Source organism: Chelonia mydas, chromosome 8 (genome assembly GCF_015237465.2).
Source record: "Chelonia mydas isolate rCheMyd1 chromosome 8, rCheMyd1.pri.v2, whole genome shotgun sequence".
NCBI classification, from domain to species: Eukaryota; Metazoa; Chordata; order Testudines; family Cheloniidae; genus Chelonia; species Chelonia mydas.
This window is the reverse complement of record NC_057854.1, coordinates 12088512-12109342: the sequence shown is the minus strand read 5'-3', so window position 1 is coordinate 12109342 and position 20831 is coordinate 12088512. Positions and strand designations below refer to the sequence as shown.

The window sequence follows — 20831 nt, the reverse complement described above, 5'->3', positions numbered from 1 at the left end:
CTGTAAGCCTTTTGGAACAGGGACTGTCTTTTGCTCTCTGTCTGTACGTTGTCTAACACAATGGGGCCCTGGCCAGTCATTGGACCTCTTGGTGCTATTCTAATACAAATAAGAGTAATCGCCTGACTAGTAGAATTAGTGAGAGAGATGCGAGTTTGCTCTTTTCTGCCAGCTCTTCCTAATGCAAGTACAGTGTAAATGTTTACTATAATTGCATGAGTTTTCTCAATGGGACTCAAACTGCATGCACATAACCAGAGTATGGGCTATATCCTAGCCCTGAGTTTGTTCTTCATATGCCCCTAGCTTTGTACACTAGATCATAGTAGGTGATACACAAGATAGCAGTTTGTCTCATTCTTGAAAAGAATTTGTAAGTGTGTCTTAGCAATTATTTCTGTTGAAATCTCAGTGTCCAAGTGAATGAAGTACTCTTTCTCACACTTCAGTCTTCGAGCTTCTAAACTTCCCACAGAGTGAAATGGAAACACTGGCAAGCTCTTTCCAGTGGTCCCGTACATCCATCATTCTCTTTCCTCCACCTTTCTTCTTCTTCTTCTTTCCCTGAAGTAAGGGGTAGCAGTGCTAATGTATTTTATAGCATACATTTGTTTGGACGTGGGTGCTCATTTTTTTAAAAGAACTGATTAAAACCCATTTGCCCTGGAACACATTTCTGTTTAAATAGCTCTCACCATATAATTTTGTTGTTACATTTTCTGTCTAGAATGTCAGCTAACCCTCTGGTTCCTCTTTTATAAAATGTCTTTCTCGCTGCTCCTCTTCCTACACCTTTTTCTTGTGCAGACTGCTAGGTGGAAGGTTACCTCCAAGGAAGCTCTGCAGAGAATCAGTGAATATTCTGAAGCTGCCATTACAATCAGAGGAACGTATTTCCCTCCAGGCAAAGAACCCAAGGAAGGAGAACGAAAAATTTACTTGGCTATAGAGAGTAAGTACGACAGATATTTAAATTAAAAAAAAATGTCCTCAGTACAGTGTGAAACTAGACATGAGAATCCTTGTGGTAGTAACCATAATCATTATTGTAGTAACCTTTGGGTCCTCACTCCAGACCATTGTTGGTTATGGAAATATGGGCACCCAGGGAAGCCACTCATTTGTCTCGATAGTTTTTGCCAGTTGGATCATGGTGATGTGAAGACGTCTCGGGACCTACATCCTACCCAGAGTAAAGGTGCTTGCTTACATGGTGGCTGTATATGAAAATACTCAAAAAAAGAATAACAAGAATTCACTTGGTGCTAAAAAATGAGAGGAAACGGAGCGACCTTATTTGAGTTGCCATGGAGAAGAGACAAAATGGTGCTGTTATCCAGCAGCACTGGGCAGGGATCATACCTGTTCAAATCTATTGTCTGCAACGTATGGCCCAATTAATCTTACTTTTACTCTGGCATGCTCTATTGCTGATGTGAGTTTGTCTGCAAAGTAACCTGTTGTTTTAGGTGTTTGTGGGTAGTGTGAAATGTGACTCAAAATTTTAAGTATGTCCTTTGTTTAAAAAAACAAACCGGCCCTGGTAATAAACACTAGTAGAGAGTTCAACTGCAAACTATTAAAATGCATTTGGCAACCTATACGGTGCTACTAGAAGTAACTTGCAGTTTTACTCTTTCGGCGTTGTGTGTGGAAAAGATTCTAATATTTTGTTTCTTCCTGTTCTGTCTCCAGGTGCCAATGAACTGGCTGTGCAGAAAGCAAAGGCAGAAATCACGAGGCTTATAAAAGAAGAACTTATCAGACTGGTAAGTGAAATACAGTATACTGTATTTCAGAAGAATGTGCTTGGCTATTTAAAGCTTTACAAGTACATGTTTCAGAAAGTTTATACCAGTGCTAGAGCATAAATCTTTATTAATATCTGGGACAGGAAGCTGCAGATCTAAAATACGCTGTACTGGCGAACAGCAAAGAAAATACATTTCTCTGTTCTATGGGTCAACCCAGGCTCATAGGTATTCTATGCAGACAAAAGACATCAGCAGAATTTTGTGACATCACTTTAAGGGCTAGTTCTTACCTCACAAAACAGTTCATTTCCTGGCTTTAGCTCCATCAGGCAGAGCTGGGCATGTAACAGATTGGTTTTTAACTTCTCTTGTTTTTAGTTGTTTGTATTGTGTTGAGGTTAGTTGCTCCATGCAGCATGCCAGGAGCAGTAGTCTTCTGTATTTAGAGTTATCTTGCTCCTCGTTTTCAAATCAGGATTGCCTTGGGAGATTGGAATTCTGAATTCTTCAGAAGCACAGGCCTTGGCTTTTTGTGGAGCAACCTACAATAATATTGCGTTAGACTCAGGCAGAACTGCTGGTAGCAGACGCTTCTCAACCCAGCTGCTCATGGGTTCCATTGCTCTTGTGCCTTTATTGATCTAGCTTTGCTCTGTTTTTAAAATTGCTGAACTCTACATAAAAATTCCTTCCAGCTGTCAAAGAAAGGGTTATTGCGGAGCAATTCTAATACTGAATGATTCAGCTGTTCACTTGTCTGTGTTCAACTAGTGCTGTGATTGACTTATTTTTCCTCTTTAATTGCAGCAAAACTCATACCAACCAACCAACAAAGGAAGATACAAAGTTCTGTAAATATTTGGAGTAACCTGTCTGCCAGCGGCTGGTGTCTGACACTTCGTGGCTTCTGTTGTCTTTGGTGTTCACACTGCTTATTGTAAATTAAGATATTTTTATTTTTTCCTTGCTGACATTTTAACACAAAATTGATATTTGCTGAGACAGCTCATTCTCTTCACTAAGGTTAGCAGTCTTAAAGCAGACCAGCTTTGTCAGGGCATGATGTAATTGAAAAGTATAGTTTATATAGTTTTTTTCACTGTAAAACTACTGAATAAAACAGATTTTAATTTTCCTGACATTCTGATATAATGTAAATTAAATTATTTTGGCTTTGCTTTGGAATTTGTTAGGGTGTACTTACAACTTCATATTTTAGGGGTAGTTCACACCTTTTAAGTTTATTGTGGAGTAGTAAAACAGCCAATATAAGAGCAGAATTTTCCTCCCTAATCTGTAGCATCTCTGTGCCCTATTCCATATGCATTCCCTCTGCAGAACCCCCATTGATGTCAGTGAGAGCCCTGTGCTGATCAGAGTTTAGAATTTTGTCCTAGAACAATTAGGGTTTAGTTTTACAAATATCCCTTCCCTCCCCACCCCACCCCCCATCCTTTTTTACTTCCTACTTTGCCTTTATCATTTGGGGAATAGAATAGTTAAATCTTTGGGTTTCTTGTAAAATGAGACATTTTGTAGTACAAAAATGGCTTTCAGATTTTCTCTAAATGTCAGCATTTTAGGATTTGATTTTGTTCCCATTCTTCAACCTTTAGTAAATAAAATAAATAAATCTCAGCAAAAGAGAGAAACCACTTTTGTAATCAAGCATAAAGTTTGACACATTTTTATAGTGTTATATATACATTTAATGTGATTCTTTCAGGATGACTGTTCTTATACTATTAGAGAATGGCTTTCGACAAAAAATTAGCTTTGTAGGTTGGCTCCACAAACGACCCTTATTGCAGTGGTGGAACGTGAACGCTTCCTGGGAGTCAACTTTTTTGAACCCACTTCTCCCTCATCCCCAGAAGTCATTAACATTTCACATTGTTACTGTCAAGATTTAATTTTTTTAACCTCTTGTCTTATCTGTAACCAAAGTGACAGACTGAGTCATTCTAGCAGCTGAAAAAGCTTTCAAGAAGATGAAAACTTACAAGGCTTTTTCTAGAAAGCTTTCCTGACCTGACATCGTGGAGGAAAAATATATACTTTTAAAATAGCTATGTGTATGTACTGCTTTAACCCTAGTGAAGAACAAATCAAATGCTTGCATCATGGTTATAAATTCATTTTTTCCAAAAATCAAATATTTTGAAGTCCACTCCAGTTTTGAGATACTAATACATTTGTAGATGTAGAAAAAGAGAAAACCGGCCATATCCACTAAGCACTATACATTTGCTCTGCCAGGAACAACCTTAATACGATACCTAAGAAAGTTTAAAAAACAAAACAAAACAAAAAACTAAACAAAACCAAACACCTGAATTGAGCCAGAAGTAGCACATATAAGAAAATCTTCTCAAAGTTCAAACAAAACCTCAGATATTTTCAAAATCAGATTCCCTTTAAATGTTTCAGGCTTCGTAGTTAGGATTATTTATTATGTAAGATGTTTCACACAGTTTGTGCTGACTTGTCTAACTTTTTGACAGTGCTGTAAATTGCAATGTCCCCCAGAGTTGTGGTGGGTTTTGATATGTTTGGTGTAGAGCACTTTCAGGTTCAGGCATTCTGACTTTTTTTTTTTAAACGTCTTTGGTTTGAAATGTTCGTGATGATATCTACTGAGCAAAGCTCTGATAGACATACTTCTGAGATTTCCAGCTCAATGCTGTTGGATTTTCAGCGAGGTTGGACAATGTACAATCTTCCAAGGTTTTTTAAATGCAATGTCAATATTCATATTTTTTTTAATTCCTCTAAATAAAAATAATGTCCATGTGTTTTTTCTGAAATGCTCTTTCCGATGATGGTTTTTGCCCTGTTTGCTGTGCCTCTGCACTTGTTTCTACTGCAGCTCTGTGCTCACTAATTGTAGCTGCTCCTTTAAGTGTAGGGAAACATGTTCACTACCATTACATTAGAATCTTTGTTAGGAATGGAATGAAAAGCAGCAGGACAGACACCAGACAGTAAAACTGCTGCAAGAGAAACATCACTGAAGGTGCTTGGGTACTTGGGATGGGGAGGGCCAGCAATCTGCAAGAGAGGAAAAAAATGAGACAAACTCTTAACAGAAATAAATTAAGGCAAAAAAGAGAGAAATTGAGATGAAGGGGAAAAAGCTATCGTGACAACAAGGCTAAGAATATGGAGGAAAACAATGAAGTAAAATTGTTGCATTAAATCTTTCTTCCTAATTGTTTTTGTGCTCATGGAAGTGGACCCAGCTCTCTGATAACCATAACATGACTGCTGCTTCCTTGGGGGATGCGCCCCCTTTCAGATGCTGGAAGAGAACTGGAACTGTATCTTAAAAAAAAAAAAAAAAAAGGCAATATAATAGATAACTGAGCAATATACCCTTTTTGCTCTGTTATCTAACACACTTTCCAAAGAGAGTGTGTTCCCAACTCCCTATATTTTCCTTATAGTTTTGGTGTTCGAGTAAGCAAAACATCCTCCAGCGATTGTATTTTGGGCAGAAATAGAAAAAAAGTGATGCTGGATCATAAACTTTTTTTAAACGTTTCGCTGTAATCATATTTTGTCAGCAGCTAATAGCCTGGGGTTCCTCTTCTTGTGGCATCTCTTGTCCTGACTAGTGGTAGATCCAGGCTGCCTTATATACTTACCAGCTTATTCCACAGTGTGTGCAGTGCAGAAGTATCCCTCCTGATCATGACTAACCACTAATTCTGAGGGCTAGATTGTGACTTTACGGGCATGTCTACACTACAAAATTAAGTCAAGTTAAATTGATGTACAGCCACTACAGGTGTTTCACGTCCACACTATGCTCCTGTTGACGATGTGCGTCCTCACCAGGAGTGCTTCCGGGGCACAGACAGTTCAAGCCCCAGGGCTGACAGCCAACAAGCGATGTAAGTAATGATTCCCTAACTACATCTACCTAAGTAACTCCACCTCCACAAGAGGCATAGCATTCTATGTAGTGACATAGAATCATAGAATATCAGGGCTGGAAGGGACCTGAGGAGGTCATCTAGTCCAACCCCCTGCTCAAAGCAGGACCAATCCCCAATTTTTGCCCCAGATCCCTAAATGGCCCCCTCAAGGATTGAGCTCACAACCCTCGGTTTAGCAGGCCAATGCTCAAACCACTGAGCTATCCCTCCCCTCCAGCAACTTACATTGGTGGGAGCTACATTTAGCGTGGATGCTTAGAGTTAGATCAGTGTAAGCTGCCTTACATCAACCTAACTCTAGTGTAGACCAGGCCTAAGTACCTGTGCAATGGAGTGAGGGGAGAACAAGCACATCCTTTTTATACCTGTATGTTGGCTACACGTACCTTGGGTTGCTGGGCCCACAGGAGTAAGCACTTACTCCCTGCACCTCCTCCCCAGCAGCTAAGTGGAAAATTGGCAGAGCCTTGGCTCCGCTGGCTGGCCAGCACAATGGGACTTGCATAGTGGAAGTCACAATTTGCTGCTGGTTTTGGCTGGAACCAAATTCTTGCTCTCCAATCCTGAATAGGGAGGAATTGTGTATCAGCTGGATGTTGGAGTCACAAGGGACTATTTAGGTCAGTTAAGTTTATGCACTCCTTGCTCACAACTGTGCCTTTTGTTATTGAAATTATAGTAGCGCCTAGGTGCCCCAGTCTGAGACCAGGACTCCATTGTACTAGGTGCTGTGCAAACACAAGCAAAAGGGCGGTTCCAAGTCGCAGTCTAGGCCTAATTCTTTTACTTTGTCAGAAACCCTGACTGGGTTTGTGCATGTAAGAATTCACATTAGTGGCCTTTTCAGAATACATCAGAACGGGTGTCTGAATATAAGAATAGTATAGGGTCCAATGACTGGATTAGAGGCAGCTAATTACATGATCTGAATCTGTTCCTGAGGTGGTATGAGCACAAGAGCTACCCCTCTGCTTTGCTTTCCAGTTGTGTACTGGGGTTTGTACCTTCATGAGCACAGCAGTGCAATAGAAATGTGAAAATGGTGACTCTGATGCCTGGAATTATGCGATGTAACTTGCAGTATTTATAAATTGCACAGTCCCTTCCCCAGAGATCTAATTGCACTCAAAGGGGGTGGGGGAGCTTGGGAAGGGATTCAAAGGAGGGGTGAAATGGTCAGATTGATGGGCTAAGAAGATGCTTTTTGCATGTGCTTTGTATGGAGGTGGACAATGTGAGTGTCAGGAAGAAGCTGCAGATATTAAGATGGGACACAGCAAAAATCAGCACAAGTGTGTTTTGCTTTCTGGAGAAATATTTTGATTTTATATTGGTAAGGGTCTTTCTGGTGGATGATTCAAGGAGGCATCCTGGCAGTCTGTGGCCTAAAGGTTATGGCAGCTGGCCTGGGACAAAATACATTGCATATATTTAATAATTAATGTTAGAGTAATCAAAAAGTGCAGCAGTTTTAATCTTTTAAATTAAAAAATCTTGCAGTGGTCACAAGAGTGATTTTTGTGTTTCACCACTCCAGTGAGTAGGGTTTTTTTGTTATTTTAGTTTTTTTTTTAAACTATTAATATCTGCTGCCCCACGACACTACAAAGCTTCAAAAGTACAAAATATGTTTTCTAGAAACCTAAGAGTCTCTGTCTCTACTCAGATATATAGTTTAGCTTGTCATGTGGAAGTAAAATCTGTGCTTATACACCTAAGTGGAAATTGAAGAAAAGAGGCTTATTTCCCAGCCCTTCCTTTGTATAATTTGTGACTAAGGGACTTGGGAAGAATGGCTTGTGGTTAAGCCAATGGACTCAGAGGCTCTGGGTTCAATTCCTGGCATTGCTACAGACTGGAAGATAGGTCCATCAATGGCTATTAGCCAGGTTGGGAAGGGATGGTGTCCCTAGCCTCTGTTTGCCAGAAGCTAGGAATGGGCGACAGGGATGGCTCACTTGATTACCTGTTCTGTTAATTCCCTCTGGGGCACCTGGAATTGGCTACTGTTGGAAGACTGGATACTGGGCTAGATGGATTTTTGGTCTGATCCAGTATGGCCGTTCTTATGTATGACCCGGAGTCAATTAATAATCTCTGCCACAGTTTATCTGTAAAACAGATACCACCACCCTACTTCTCATGGAGGTTATAAGAATAAATTCATTGTGAGACACTCTGATACTATGATGGTGTGAGCCATAAAAGTATCAGTGTAGCATACTGTACAGAACTGATTGTGCTATTGCCACACACATTAACAGCTACTTTCAGTGAAGGCCAGGAGTAAAACTCCTCCATTATTTTTCTGATTCCCCCAATCTCCTAGAAAAATCATTTTGTTAGTCAGTATCTATTTTCCATCTCAAACAGCCCTAACCAGTAGCTTAACTTCCTGCCCTGGATATGTAATATTCAGTCCATGTAAACAGCAGCCATGTTTTTTATCACAGAAACACCTGAATTTCAATTGAGGTGAAGTGATTCCCATGCTCATCATTTTCAAATACTCAGCTTCTGAGTTGAAATGTTCTGTGTTCTTATATAGCATCTGAGTGCCATGCTCTGCCTGAGGCACACGGGGAGGGTTTTGTTTTTTTTTTTTTTTAGCAGAAAGTTCATCTGGGTTTATTAAAAAATAATAGAGTCCTCCAAATCCCTGCACATTCACGTTGGCATAGAGCTACCACAGGGCTGCTCCAAATATGGATGAAGTTTAAAACCTAGCATGCCAATGGTCCCTGCCTGAGGGCTACTGCCTTTAAGATAATTTAACAGAGAAATTACTCTTTAGAAAATCAAATACTGAGCATGTTCAGTAGAAAACATTTAAACACAATTGTGCTGCGCATGTGTGTGGCTGCTGGAGTGCACAATTGTTGGTCAATGAACTAGCTCCAGAATTTCTGCAGAAAAGCAACATGAAGGTTGCACAGGGAGAATCCCAAAAGATGGGAAATGTAAATGTGGGCATGCTCCATCGCGAACATTCGTTGAGTAGATGCAGCCGTGTGTTCCACGTGGGTGTGCATGCCCTGCGCATCGGAGACAGAGAACTTTGCCTAGCAGTATTCGTAGGGGTGGCACTCATTGCCTGCAGCCATAGCCACTCCCCTGGCTGTATAAAGGTGGCACCTCCCTGGCTCCTTCAATCCCTTCTCGCTGCCCGTGGCTAGAGTCAAAGCTCTGTGTGAAGTTTTCACCTCACACTTTTACACTCAGTTTTCTGATAACTTTTTTTTATACGGTGGTAACAGTAGTACCTTAGTGTTAGTTTAGTTAGTAGAGTAGTTGGCTCCACTGTGTGATGTCCTCATGAGGGTTCAAGCATTGTCCCTCATGCAGGGCAGCTATCTGCAATAGTGGCCCCCATATGAGGTGCTTGTTGTGTCTCAGCAAGGGACACATTAAAGAGCAGTGCTTCATCTGCAAGTGATTCACTAAGAGGAGTCGGGTGACAAGAGACTTGAAGCAGCACCTTCTGGAGCAGGCCATGAGGCCCATTTTGGCAGAGGCCCTTGTCTGACTGGTTCTGGCATGGATTATCAGATGAGTCCAGCACTGACAACATTGGCACCCGTGCTGACCATTGTGACAGCATATGAGGTGGCTTCAGACCTTCTTTGACTCTCAGTCCCAGGCTCTCTGCTGGTTCAGGAGGTCTCTAGTGCTATAGCTTCTGAAAGCTTGTCCTCTGTTATGCCTCTGGCACCTTCTGACTGTGTGTCAGAGCCGTCAGATCCATTGGTAACACAGCTCACACCACTTAGGCTGCAGGCTATGGAGTTTATGCTGGGCCTGGCACTGAAGGCCCCCTCAATGCTGGTGCATCCTTCAGCACCATCATTGTCTTGGCACCAGATCCCACCATAAAGTTTGGTACCATCCTTGTTGCCAGTGTCTGGCTCTCCCATTGTCACCACTGAACCTCTGTGATTCCTCAAGATTCAGGTTGAGGTCGTCATCCTCATTGGATGGGCACCAGAGATAACCCTTGGATCACTATTGGTACTGAGACTGGCATCTGTCCTGCAGTTGAGAAAGAAGCTCTTGGCCTGGTGCCTACTGGCCATCGATGCCTTATCCGTATGTCCAGTGGCCTACCTGGAATCCCTGGGACACTCCTCAGTCCCTGATGTCCCACTCCTTCACCTGTTCCAGAGCGAGATCACTGGTCCCAATGGTGGCTCCCGCTCCTATACTACTGCAAGTGACCACTGAGTCAATTCCCCTGGGACTTATGGGGCTCTTCTGACTGGATCTCTGGGACAAGAAAAGGATCTACTGTTGGCACAGTACACCACGTCCTTGTCCTCCCTGGACTCTACCATGCTGGAATCTTCCTCTCCCTTGGTGCCTGAGGACTTTAAAGGTATATCAGGATCTCCTGAGGTGTGTGGCCACTATCTTGGGTATCCAGGCTGAATTCTTCCAGGAGAATACACATAATGTTTGATATTCTCTAACCATCAGCTCCAGGAGATTAGCCCCCTGATAAATGAGGCTGTCCTGGAGCCAGAAAAGGCCCTCTGGAATATCCCTGCTTCATTACCCTCTATGGTGAAATGTTCAGAGAAACAGTACTTCATTCCCATGCAAAGATTTGACATTTTCTACTCCCACCCAGCCCCTAACTTCCTTGTGGTGACTGCAGGAAATGACAGGACTCAGCAGAGAAGGTATAAATCCACACCAAAAGACTGAGAGTCCACGATAATGCACTTGATGGGGAGAAACAGTTATACTTCCTCTTCCTTGCAGATGTGCATCATGAACCAGCAGGCACTGCTCTCAGAATATGAATTTGTTAATTGGGTGGCCATGTGTAAGTTCACATACAGGTTACAAGAACCCTCCAGGTAAGGGTCTAAGGCATTCATTTCAGAAGTCTATGTGGCAGCCAAGACCTCCTTGCAGGCAGCTCTACACATGTTGAATGCCTCAGCCAGGATTATGTCATCAGCTGTAGTCATGAGGAGGCCGTATGGCTGCAGAATTTTGGCATTGTGCCCGATATGCAGCTGACCAATGAGGACATACCGTTCAATGGCTGGATTTTGTTTTCAGAAAAGACTGACGAAAACTTGCCCTCGTCTAAAGACTCCTGAGAAACTTTGCATGTTTTGGAAGTATAATCTCTCACCACAAAGAGAAGTCATCATAATGGTCAGCAGCCACAGCAGCAATACTGCTTGCAGTGGTGTGGGGTTTTTTTGTTTTGTTTTGGTTTTTTTTGGACAATCCTCCCTTTCTGTGCAGCAGCGGGACTACTTCAGAAAGAGTCACAGATCACATAGGAGAAGGTCCTCTGGTTCTGGGTTTAACTAGGTACTGCCCTGCCCCCGGCACCTAGGAAGTGCTCATTTTGACTTGTGTGTTCAGGACAGCGATCCAATGGTAACCTCTCCTCCTTGGTCCTCCCTGATTGGAGACATGCTGACCTGCTTTAATAGTGAGTGGGACTCAATTTCAACAAACAACTGGCTCCTAAGCATGGTCAGATCGGATTATGTCATACAGTTCCACTCCCTCCCCCATCCCCTGTCCCTCTACAGGGACCCTTCTCACGAGACACTGCTCCTCGAGCGGGTTCAGTCTTTACTGGCTCTGGGGACTGTAGAGGAGGTCCCCCTGCTGCATTTGAGGCTGGGATTCTACTCTTGGTATTTCCTGGTCCCCAAGCTCAATGGAGGGATGAGACCTATTATTGAGTCTGCGATCTCAACAAATACATCAGATATGTGAGATTCCATATGGTCACCCAAGCAACTATCCTCTCTACCTTGAATCAAAATGACTGGTTTGCTGTTCTGGATCTGCAGGATGCATATTTCCATGTAACAATCCTCCCAAGCCACAAAGGCTCCTCAGGTTTGTCTTGGCTGGCCAGAACTGCAAGTATACCATACTGCCTTTCAGCCTGTCTTCTATTCCCTGGGTTTTTATTAAGTATGTGACTCTGGTAACTTCATACCTCAGACAGAAGGGAACTCATATCTTCTTGTATCTGGATGATTGATTACTGAGTGGCAAGTCCAGAGAAGAAGTCCTCTCTCGTGTTCACTTCACACTATGCCTGCTTGAGTATCTAGGTGTCAACCAAAACAGCAGGAAGTCAGCATTGGTTCCAATGCAAAGAATCGAGTTCATTGGGGCCCGGATAGACTCTACAAGTTCAAGAGCATTTCTACCCACTGAGTGATTCCAGGAGATCCACCGCCTATGGCTGGAGCTGCAGTCTCCCCACTCAACCACAGACTGAGTATGCCTGAGGTTGCTAAGACATATGACCATGTATACACAAGTAATTTAATATGGGAGGCTGCGACTCTGTCCTCTTCAGCTGTGGCTGAAGTTAGTCTATTGTTCAAATCGATATCCTTTGGACATGCTGGTCTGACTGCCTCCACTGATTCTGGGCTCCTTATGGTGGTGGGCAATTCAGGACGGTGTGTGCCATGTAATCCCTTTCACATGGCCTCTGCCAACCAGGACTACAGTCACTGATGCCTCCTTAATAGGGACTTGGGGAGCACATCTGGACTCGCTGAAAGTTCAAGGCCTATTGTCAGAACAAGAAGTTTCTCTGCATATCAATGTTCTTGGAGTTTCATGCCATCTACAATGACTGACAGAGCTTTCAGGATCACATCAGGGGCTCAAAGGTTCTCATACTCACTGACAATACCACCACAACATATTACGTGAACACAATTGGGGAGCCCATGCCAATGTGCTGTGTCAGGAGGTGATCAGGCTCTGGCAGTTTTGCATCAGGGAAAACATTATCCCTATGGCCAATCACTTGCCTAGGATCCACAATCATCTGGCAGATCATCTCAGCAGGAAATTCTCCCTGACTCACGAGTGGTCTCTGAAGCCCAGCATACTGCAATCCATATTTGCAGTTTGGAGCATTCTGATTGTCAGCCTGTTTGTCACGAGAGACAACAAGAAATGCCAGCTGTTCTGCTTGAAAGAGGGTCTCCGTCTGGACTCCTTGACCGATGCTTTTCACCTGAGCTGGAAATCGGCACTCTTGTATGCCTTTCCTCCAATTCCAACCATCCTGCAGGTCATTCTCAAGCTGAAATTGGACCATGCCAGGCTCATTCTTATTGCTTAAGTGTGACTGAGACAATGTTGGTTCTCCGACCTCCTCACATTATTGGTTCGGCCTCCCATATCTCTTCCTCTTCATCCTGACCTCCTGATTCAGCATCATGGTCAGGTTCTGCATCCAGTGTTCAGCGCCCTATCTCACAACATTGATGCTGCATGGTTAGATGAAGAGGAAAAACAATGTTTGGAGACAGTCCGGCAGGTCTTGCTTAACAGTAGGAAGTCCTCCACCAGGGCAGCCTAATCGGCTAAGTGGAGGAGATTCTCAGTATTGTCGTGAGGGGAGTTCAATGTTTTTGTCGTCAGGGGAATTCAACTGGCTTTTATCCAGAACATCTTGGAGTACCTGTTACACTTTCAGTCTTCTGGTCTTGCACTTTAGTTCACTCAGTGTCCATATGGAGGCAATTTTGGCACTTCATCACCTATTCATGAGTTGTGTTGTCAAACTCTGTGGCAGTGAGATTCTTGAGAAGAGTCATTCGTCTTCATGCACCAGTTAAAGAGCTAGTTCCTTTGTGGGACCTTAATACCATTTAAGTGGCTCTTATGGAACCTCTTTTCAAGCCTCTGGTGACTTCTTTCCTCCCTCTGTGTCAGAAAACTGCCTTCCTTGTAGTGATAACATCTGCTAGCAGAGTGTGCGAGTTGCAGGTGGAGCCTCCTTCCATGCAATTTTCCAAAGACAATGTGACCCTGCAACTACAACCTAAGTTCTTATCTAAAGTGGTTTCCCAGTTTCACTTGAACCAGGTTCTTCTCTAAGCCACATTCAACCCCAGAGGAGCAGCATCTTTACATGCTGGATGCCAGGAAATGTCTAGCTTTTTATCTGGATAGATGTAAACCTTTCTGTTCCCCACCTCATCTGTTTACTTCATATGCAGATCAAATGAACAGAAGAACATATGGGTCAGACCAGTTTGCCCACCCTTGAACTATGCTTATATTAAAGTGGGGGGCATGCCCCTCCCCCCCACATCTACAAAGGTTCTGGTGCCCTTGGTTCCCTTCCTGTGTTATGGTGAACTAGGTAATTTAATACACTACTCTTTATGCTGTAAAATGTGTATCCAGAATTATAATGGATGTGCAACTGGCCCAGTTAGGGGTATAATTAGAACATTAACTGTTCAGTGTCATGAGTGCTTGAGATTTTAATTGTACAGCTTTGATTGTACTGTCATTTTCAATATGTATATAGCTGGTAACTGAATAAATGTTGTGAGGGTTGCAGACAATGTATCTGTAGCTTTAGGAACAATTTCTCACATGAATTGCCCAATTAGCTTTAGACACAAAAACTATATTTTAAAGTAAATTGCTTTATTTGGCTAAAAGTTTGCAATTGTCATAGCCCAAGAAGATGAAATTAAGTGGTAATGCCTGGATCCGGGAGCTTGCTGGGATAATATGAAAAGATGGCATAGCTCTCTACAAGGATGCAGCTCAAGGCTACGACCCTGCAAATGTATGTGCTTAGCTTTAAGCGTATGAGTAGTCCCAGTGACTTCACTAGGACTACTCATGCTTAAAGTTAAGCACATGTGTACATGCAGGATGGGGACCTAAATGGGAACCTACATATCTGGTTGTTTGTGCAGATAATAAACTATCCATGGATGGTGCTGTGCACCTCTATGCTTAAAGGTTTTCCCAAACCAGCATAGCTCATTTTTAAATAAGACAGTAAAACTGAGGTTTTTAGAGTGTGAAATGGTATGATGCCAGTTCACCTCCCGATCTCCCACTTGCACCAAAGCTCGACTGCTGTTTCTTAGAGCAGTGTCCTGTCCCTTTGCTTTAGCTGATCATAAAATGAGCCTGAGTGCACGCGTGCAGTCTGTTCCAGTCACATGATTGAAGAGGAATGCACTTCCCTTTTGATTATTTTTCTTGACCCAGATCTCTTCCAAATATGGTATCAGCTTAACGAGTTTGTGATCTTAAGCTCAGGCTTTTGCAGAAGAAATTCTGGCTTCCAGAGCAGAGGGGGAAAAAACCTTCTGCCTAGAGCTCTTTCCAAAAACACAAAGACTAAAAAGACACACTTAGACTCAAATTTGGCCCCAAAATGCACATTTTGTAAAAATAAGAAAATAAGTGTTAGATTTGTTTGTTTTATTTTCTTTTTAGTTCCAGTGGAAACAATTGTTTTTAAACAAAGGGCCATTGCCTTGCAGTGATTGCAACCCAAACATTGCTTCACTGAGAATTCTCATCTGAAACAGGCTTAATCGCGGGATGAGCCACACCTGCCTTGAATCAGGTTATCCCAGAATAAGAAGGCAGCGGGAAGCTAGGGGGCCTCTTGCAGTGAGGGAACAGCAGTGTGAAGGTACAAGGAAAGAGGGTTTCGGGCAGCACAGTTCCTCAGGAAGGCGGAGGTATGCCCAGCTTAAGGCTGAGTGGAAGACTGTTTTTTAAAAAAAAGCTGCCCTAAGAAGGGCTGTGATTGAAAGAGACTGTGCCATTTCCCTGGTGAAGGGAAAAATAGGGGCAGGGCATAGCACAGGCACTCCTGGCCATGAGGGGGGTACTTGGGAGGCAGCTGATTCTCTTACAGCCAGCATAAATGGAGGGAAAATACATTTAGATTTTAAAAAATGTTTAGTTCTGATTATCTCAGGAATTATTGGTAACATAATACAGAAGGGTGTATAATTTTTATGTTGATAGTGTTTCTTAAATAAGACTATCACAGGCATTAAAGAAGGACAAATGCAAGTACTGCACTTAAGAAGGAACAATCAGTTTCACACATGGAAAATGACTGCCCAGGAAGGAGTCCTGCAGAAGGGGATCTGGTGGTCATAGTGGATCACAAGCTAAATATGTTCAACAGTGCAATGCTGTTGCAAAAAAAGCCAACATCATTCTGGGATGTATTAGCAGGAGTATTGCAAGCAAGACACAAGAAGTAATTCTTCTGCTCTACTCTGCACTGATTAGGCCTCAACTGGAGGCTGGTGTCCAGTTCTGGGCACCACATTTCAGGAAAGATGTGGACAAATTGGAGAAAGTCCAGAGAAGAGCAACAAAAATGATTAAAGGTCTATAAAAGATGACCTATGAGGGAAAATTGAAAAAATGTGGGTTTGTTTAGTCTGGAAAAGAGAAGACCGAGAGGGGACATACGTTTTCAAGTATATAAAAAGTTGTTACAAGGAGGAGGGAGAAAAATTGTTCTTCTTAACCACTGAGGATAGGACAAGAAGCAATGGGCTTAAATTGCAGCAAGGGTGGTTTAGGTTGGGCATTAGGAAAAAATTCGTAACTGTCAGAGTGGTTAAGCACTGGAATAAATTGCCAGGGAGGTTGTGGAATCTCCATCATTGGGGATTTTTAAGAGCGGGTTGGACAAACACCTGTCAGGGATGGTCTAGATAATACCTAGTCCTGCCTTGAGAGTAGGGGACTGGACTAGACGACCTCTCAAGGTCCCTTCCAGTTCTACGATTCTAGTTAGGTCACCACTACTCTGTGACCCTGTTTCCATAACAGTAGATGCAGGTGCACACTTGTTCTGAACCCTAAGCCAGGAAGTTGATATTATTTTTACCTTTAAATGGAACATTAGCCCTGGTTGCATGTGGGTGTTAGCATCTGCCCAGTGCATTTCTAGAAATGAAGGGTTTTATTAATTTACTATTAAACAGACATGAATACACAGCTGGAGTGGTCCAAGAATGAGATCCCAGGCAAGTGTAGCTGCAGCACAAATGTACCCACACCCTACTTTTAAGAGTACATGCAACATCCCTTCCTCTTCCTTCTCTGCCACCTGTGGTCCCAACTCCTGTGTAAAGAGAGAATGTTGCAAAGCTATTTTTGGGATGTGTGTGTGTGTGGGAGGAAAATATAAGGAATATATTTTCCCCAAACCCTCCTCTTACAAATTGAAATTCCCTGCCATGTCCCTCAGTGAGACTACAAGCTGCATTGGTAGGTGGGGATACTACAGGTAGAGGGAGAACTCCACTCTTTTGGGTTGGTGGGGAAAAAGGTAGCATTTCACCTCCCCTTTCCATAGAGATGGAAACTTTTATTAGCCTGGGTGCTTTGGAGACAGAAAGAGAAGGTCCCTGCCTCAAGTTGTTTACAATGTAAATAAGGGCCAAACTGCAGATCTTGGGGAGTGTTTTCAGAAAATCAGATAGTGTAACACACAAATTCTTTTGTTTGGGGTTTTTTGTTAACACAAGGTGCAAACTAGAAACCCAGACATTAGTGCTACCGCACTAACATTTGAGCAGTATGGGCACCAGGGTTGCCTTACTGATCACCTGGAATTAATTTGCCCACAGAACAATACAGATCAGTCACACAGACTTAGTACAGCCACAAATCCATTTCCAGCTTGAAGGTCAAATGTTTAGATCTTGCTGTCAGTCTCACGGTGATAGCTTTAGCAGTAGGCTGACTTAGGTTTCCCTCTTTATAGAGATGCAACAGTTCAGTGCTTGGAAATGCTATTGAAATTCACTTGCATGCGTTATTTTAGCCAATGCTTGATTCTGCTGAGGTCAGAGAGCAGAGATTGCTTGTAGGGAAATTGGGCCATAAAGCATGCCAGGAGTTCATCTGATTTCAAAGAATTGGGGGGCGGGGGGTGGTTGGAAACTAAGGGGAAATAATGTAAAGGAAGGTAGCAAGGAAGTACTTGGAGCCTAATTCTTTTTGATTTGATATGGTGCCTCTCAGGTAAGAATGAAATCCAGTATGGCAGAAAGTCACATAAATAATTAAACTAAATCATTATGCAGGGATGAAAGCGGCTTTTACTTTAAAAAAAAAAAATCTTTATGCTTCTCTTCCATGCTACTTCCTAATGTCAGAAGTTAAGAATTCCACAAACCTTGGACAAAAAAGGCAAGGAGGCAACTATTCTACCTCTGTCATTCCTTTGGATTAAAACCTTATTCTGTGTGAATTTAGAGGGCAACATGGATCATAGTCTTGGAAAGATAAATGTCTCACATTTGTATAGCAACCTTCATCCCAAAGGACCACAACATATTTTGGAAATGATATATACCTCTGGGGTGGACCACAGCAGCCAGGACATTGCACAACACTGGAGCAGGGAAACATTTGGATAGCAGTGCTGGAAAAACTCTTACAAAAAGTTCCACAGGACTTTAATGTCTAATCAGTGCTAACAAACCCTTGTTTGTTTTTAAGGTCTCATTTGAGTCACACAGTACATCTCTTAGCACTCAACTTCAGGTACATGCGACTCAATCCTTTTAAGGTTTATTGTAATTTAAATCCAGGACCTTTAACTTGAACTAGTCCATGCATTGGACAAAGCAGCACTTAGGCAGAATAGCTTCTGACCTTATTGCTGCTGCAGCTGCATTCATTAGCAAATTCAGGCAAAAATCAGCAGTTGGTAGCTCTATAGAGTAACATGGCTCACCTTGATAACTAAAGGCCTAATGCTGTGAAGCACTGAGTGCCTTCAACTTCCATTGACTTTAGGTCCTAAATTAGCCCATTTGGCATTTAAATCTCCTTCAAAATCTCAAGCGGAATTTGCTGTTCACACTTTAAAGGGGCTGAGATGAGTGTGTGGAGTCTGGTTCATAAACAGCTTACCTGAAGAGAAGAGATGATGAGGGAACTGCACACTCAGGCTTCACAGGATTCAATCATCATTAAAAGAAATACAGCAGATTAAAATTTAATAGTTCATTTGCTGGTAGTGCTGCAAGTCTGTACTGGCTCATGATGCATGTACCCAGACACTTATGGGTTATACATGTTAGAGCAATGGCTGCCTTCCCTGTTGGAAATCTGCAGGGAAAGGGGGAAACAACAACAATCTTTCAATAAATTATTTTTAATACAGTCTTAGGGCTTGATTTTTTTCTCTCAGGGATTGCAAGGGGAGCATTATTGGGCCTTTGGAAGAGAACCCATCAAACTCCTCAGCACCCCTTCTAAAGGCAGCAATGGAAACATTGCTTGGGAATAAAAGGCAGCTTTTTCCTATTGTGTTTAACCCTTCACATTCCAGAAAGAAAATATTTTTAGAGGGGATTTTATTTTAAGGTAAAATAAATCAGTAATTTTACTTGTCTTTAATAGAGAGGCAATTAGTGGCAGAGAACAGTGTTGTCAATTTCTACATAGATCAGGAAAGCAAGGATGGTCCCGTACTAGCCTGAAACTTGGGAGACACTGGTTCAATTCCCTGGTCTACCACAGATTTCCTGGGTGAACTCTGTGCCTCAGTTCCCCAACTGTAAAATGGAGATAAATAGTACTTCCCTACTTCTCACAGGCCTATTAGGAGATTAAATTAATTTTTAAAAATTGCAAGGCACTCAGATACAATGGTAATGGAGGCCTAAAACAGACATATGCGCCTAAATAGATATATAGAAACACTGGATTGGACACACAGAATCAGAAACGCTAGTTACCAACTCCAGTATGTTGCTTCAAGCACTGGCCAATATCAGAACCTTCAGAGGTGCTTCTCAGAGAAACTCAGAATATACTCGGTCAGCTGTCAACAATGCTGAGTGTCAGTACATATGTTTTTGTATTTAACAAGTTAGGAAATTAAAACAACACTTAGGATTTATCTAGCACTTTTCATCTCCCAAGTGTTTTACCACCCTAGCTAATTAATCCTCTCTACACTTAATCCTACACTTCTGCTGAGAGAGCCAAATGTTCTCCCTAATTTACAGATTAGGAAATTGAGACAGTAGTTCAGTGACTTGCCCTAGGCCACAAAGGAAGTCATTATCAGAGCTGGCCACACCTCTCTTTTTAAATTAAAATCCTTTTTTAATATTTGAATATGCAGGCAAAAAAGTCACAGGTGCATTCTTGTTTGGTGGCTCTTTTTCAGCTTCCAGTTTAAATAACAATTGGGCCTTGTCTACACGACAAAATTAAGTTGACCTAAATTACGTTGATGCACAGACACCACAATAATTACTGCAGTGGTTCATGTCCACACTATGCCCCCTCTGTTGGTGGTGCACAACTTCACCGGGAGTGCTTCCACAGACTTCAGTGTGTGGGGATTGTGGGGCACTGACAGCTGGAGCCCCCGCTCCCTGGGGCTCACAGCTGGAGTCCTCCCGCCTGGGACTGGCAGTTGGAGCTGTGAGCCCTGTGTGGGGTTGACAGCTCTGGCTATCAACCCTGGAGTAGAGGGGCTCCAGCTGTGAACTCCTTGTGGGGCTCACAGCCAACAGATGATGTAAGTAACGCAGTGTCTACACAGACACTGCGCTGCCCTAACTACATCGACCTAAGCGTTGTGACTCTTGTAGAGGTTTAGTTATTAGGTCAGTGTAGTGGGCAACTTATTTGGGTGGGAGCAACATTGTAGTGTAGACGCTTACAGAGTGAAGTTGACTTAAGCTGCCTTACATTGACCTAACTCTACAGTGTAGAGACCAAGCCTCGGAAACATGATATGGATTCCAGTCAGGCCAGTTTGCTGGAGTCTTGATAGGAGATAGTCCTGTCTTATTTCAATTTGCAATGCCAAATTTTCAGTCCTTTTAAATCACTCTTCTTTTATTCACCATTGTTCACAAAATGTGGATACATACAAAATGATATTGCTCTGATTTGGGGTTCCTCAATCCTTGAGGATGGGAACCGAGCACAAACAGCCACTGTGAGAAAGTCTGACCACTCCGGGATAATCATTTCCACTGCAGCTAACTGCCCTTGTAAAATAAAAGTGACAGAAAAGAGACCAGAAAATAACTCAGGGTGTCAGTCAGATAAGAACCCCCCAAATCTCCTCCCAAGTCTCCTCCATGAAACTTCCCCCCCAACATCTCCTCTCCCACTGCCCCCCAGGACCTCCCTCCATTCCCCCCCCATGAATCTCCCCCTCACCCCTGGATCTCCAGCTACACCCTCACTGAATCACCCATCCCCGACCCCAGAGCTCCCCCCCCATCTACTCTCCCACTGCCCTCCAGGACCTCCCTCCATGTACACTCCCCACTGAATCTCCCCCTCCCCCTCGGAT

At 42.8% G+C, this 20831-nt stretch overlaps 1 protein-coding gene and 1 long non-coding RNA gene across 6 annotated transcripts in view; one reads left to right on the top strand and one right to left on the bottom strand.

The window, feature by feature from the left end:
• DDX46 (DEAD-box helicase 46) overlaps positions 1-4561 on the top strand; it is a 51244-nt gene extending 46683 nt beyond the window's left edge. For all 5 annotated transcript variants that reach the window (XM_043521385.1, XM_037906151.2, XM_043521386.1 and 2 more), the window contains 3 exons: positions 808-952; positions 1696-1769; positions 2562-4561. In XM_043521385.1, the coding sequence (XP_043377320.1) occupies positions 808-952; positions 1696-1769; positions 2562-2609 (267 nt within the window). In that variant the 3' untranslated portion in view covers positions 2610-4561. The remainder of the gene's footprint in view (positions 1-807; positions 953-1695; positions 1770-2561) is intronic.
• Positions 4306-20619, bottom strand: LOC114020247. Its single transcript, XR_003565100.3, has 4 exons — positions 20401-20619; positions 19249-19334; positions 18419-18616; positions 4306-4805 (listed from the first exon to the last, which is right to left on the bottom strand). It is a non-coding gene; the product is annotated as an uncharacterized LOC114020247 (long non-coding RNA).
• Positions 20620-20831: the final 212 nt, after the last annotated feature.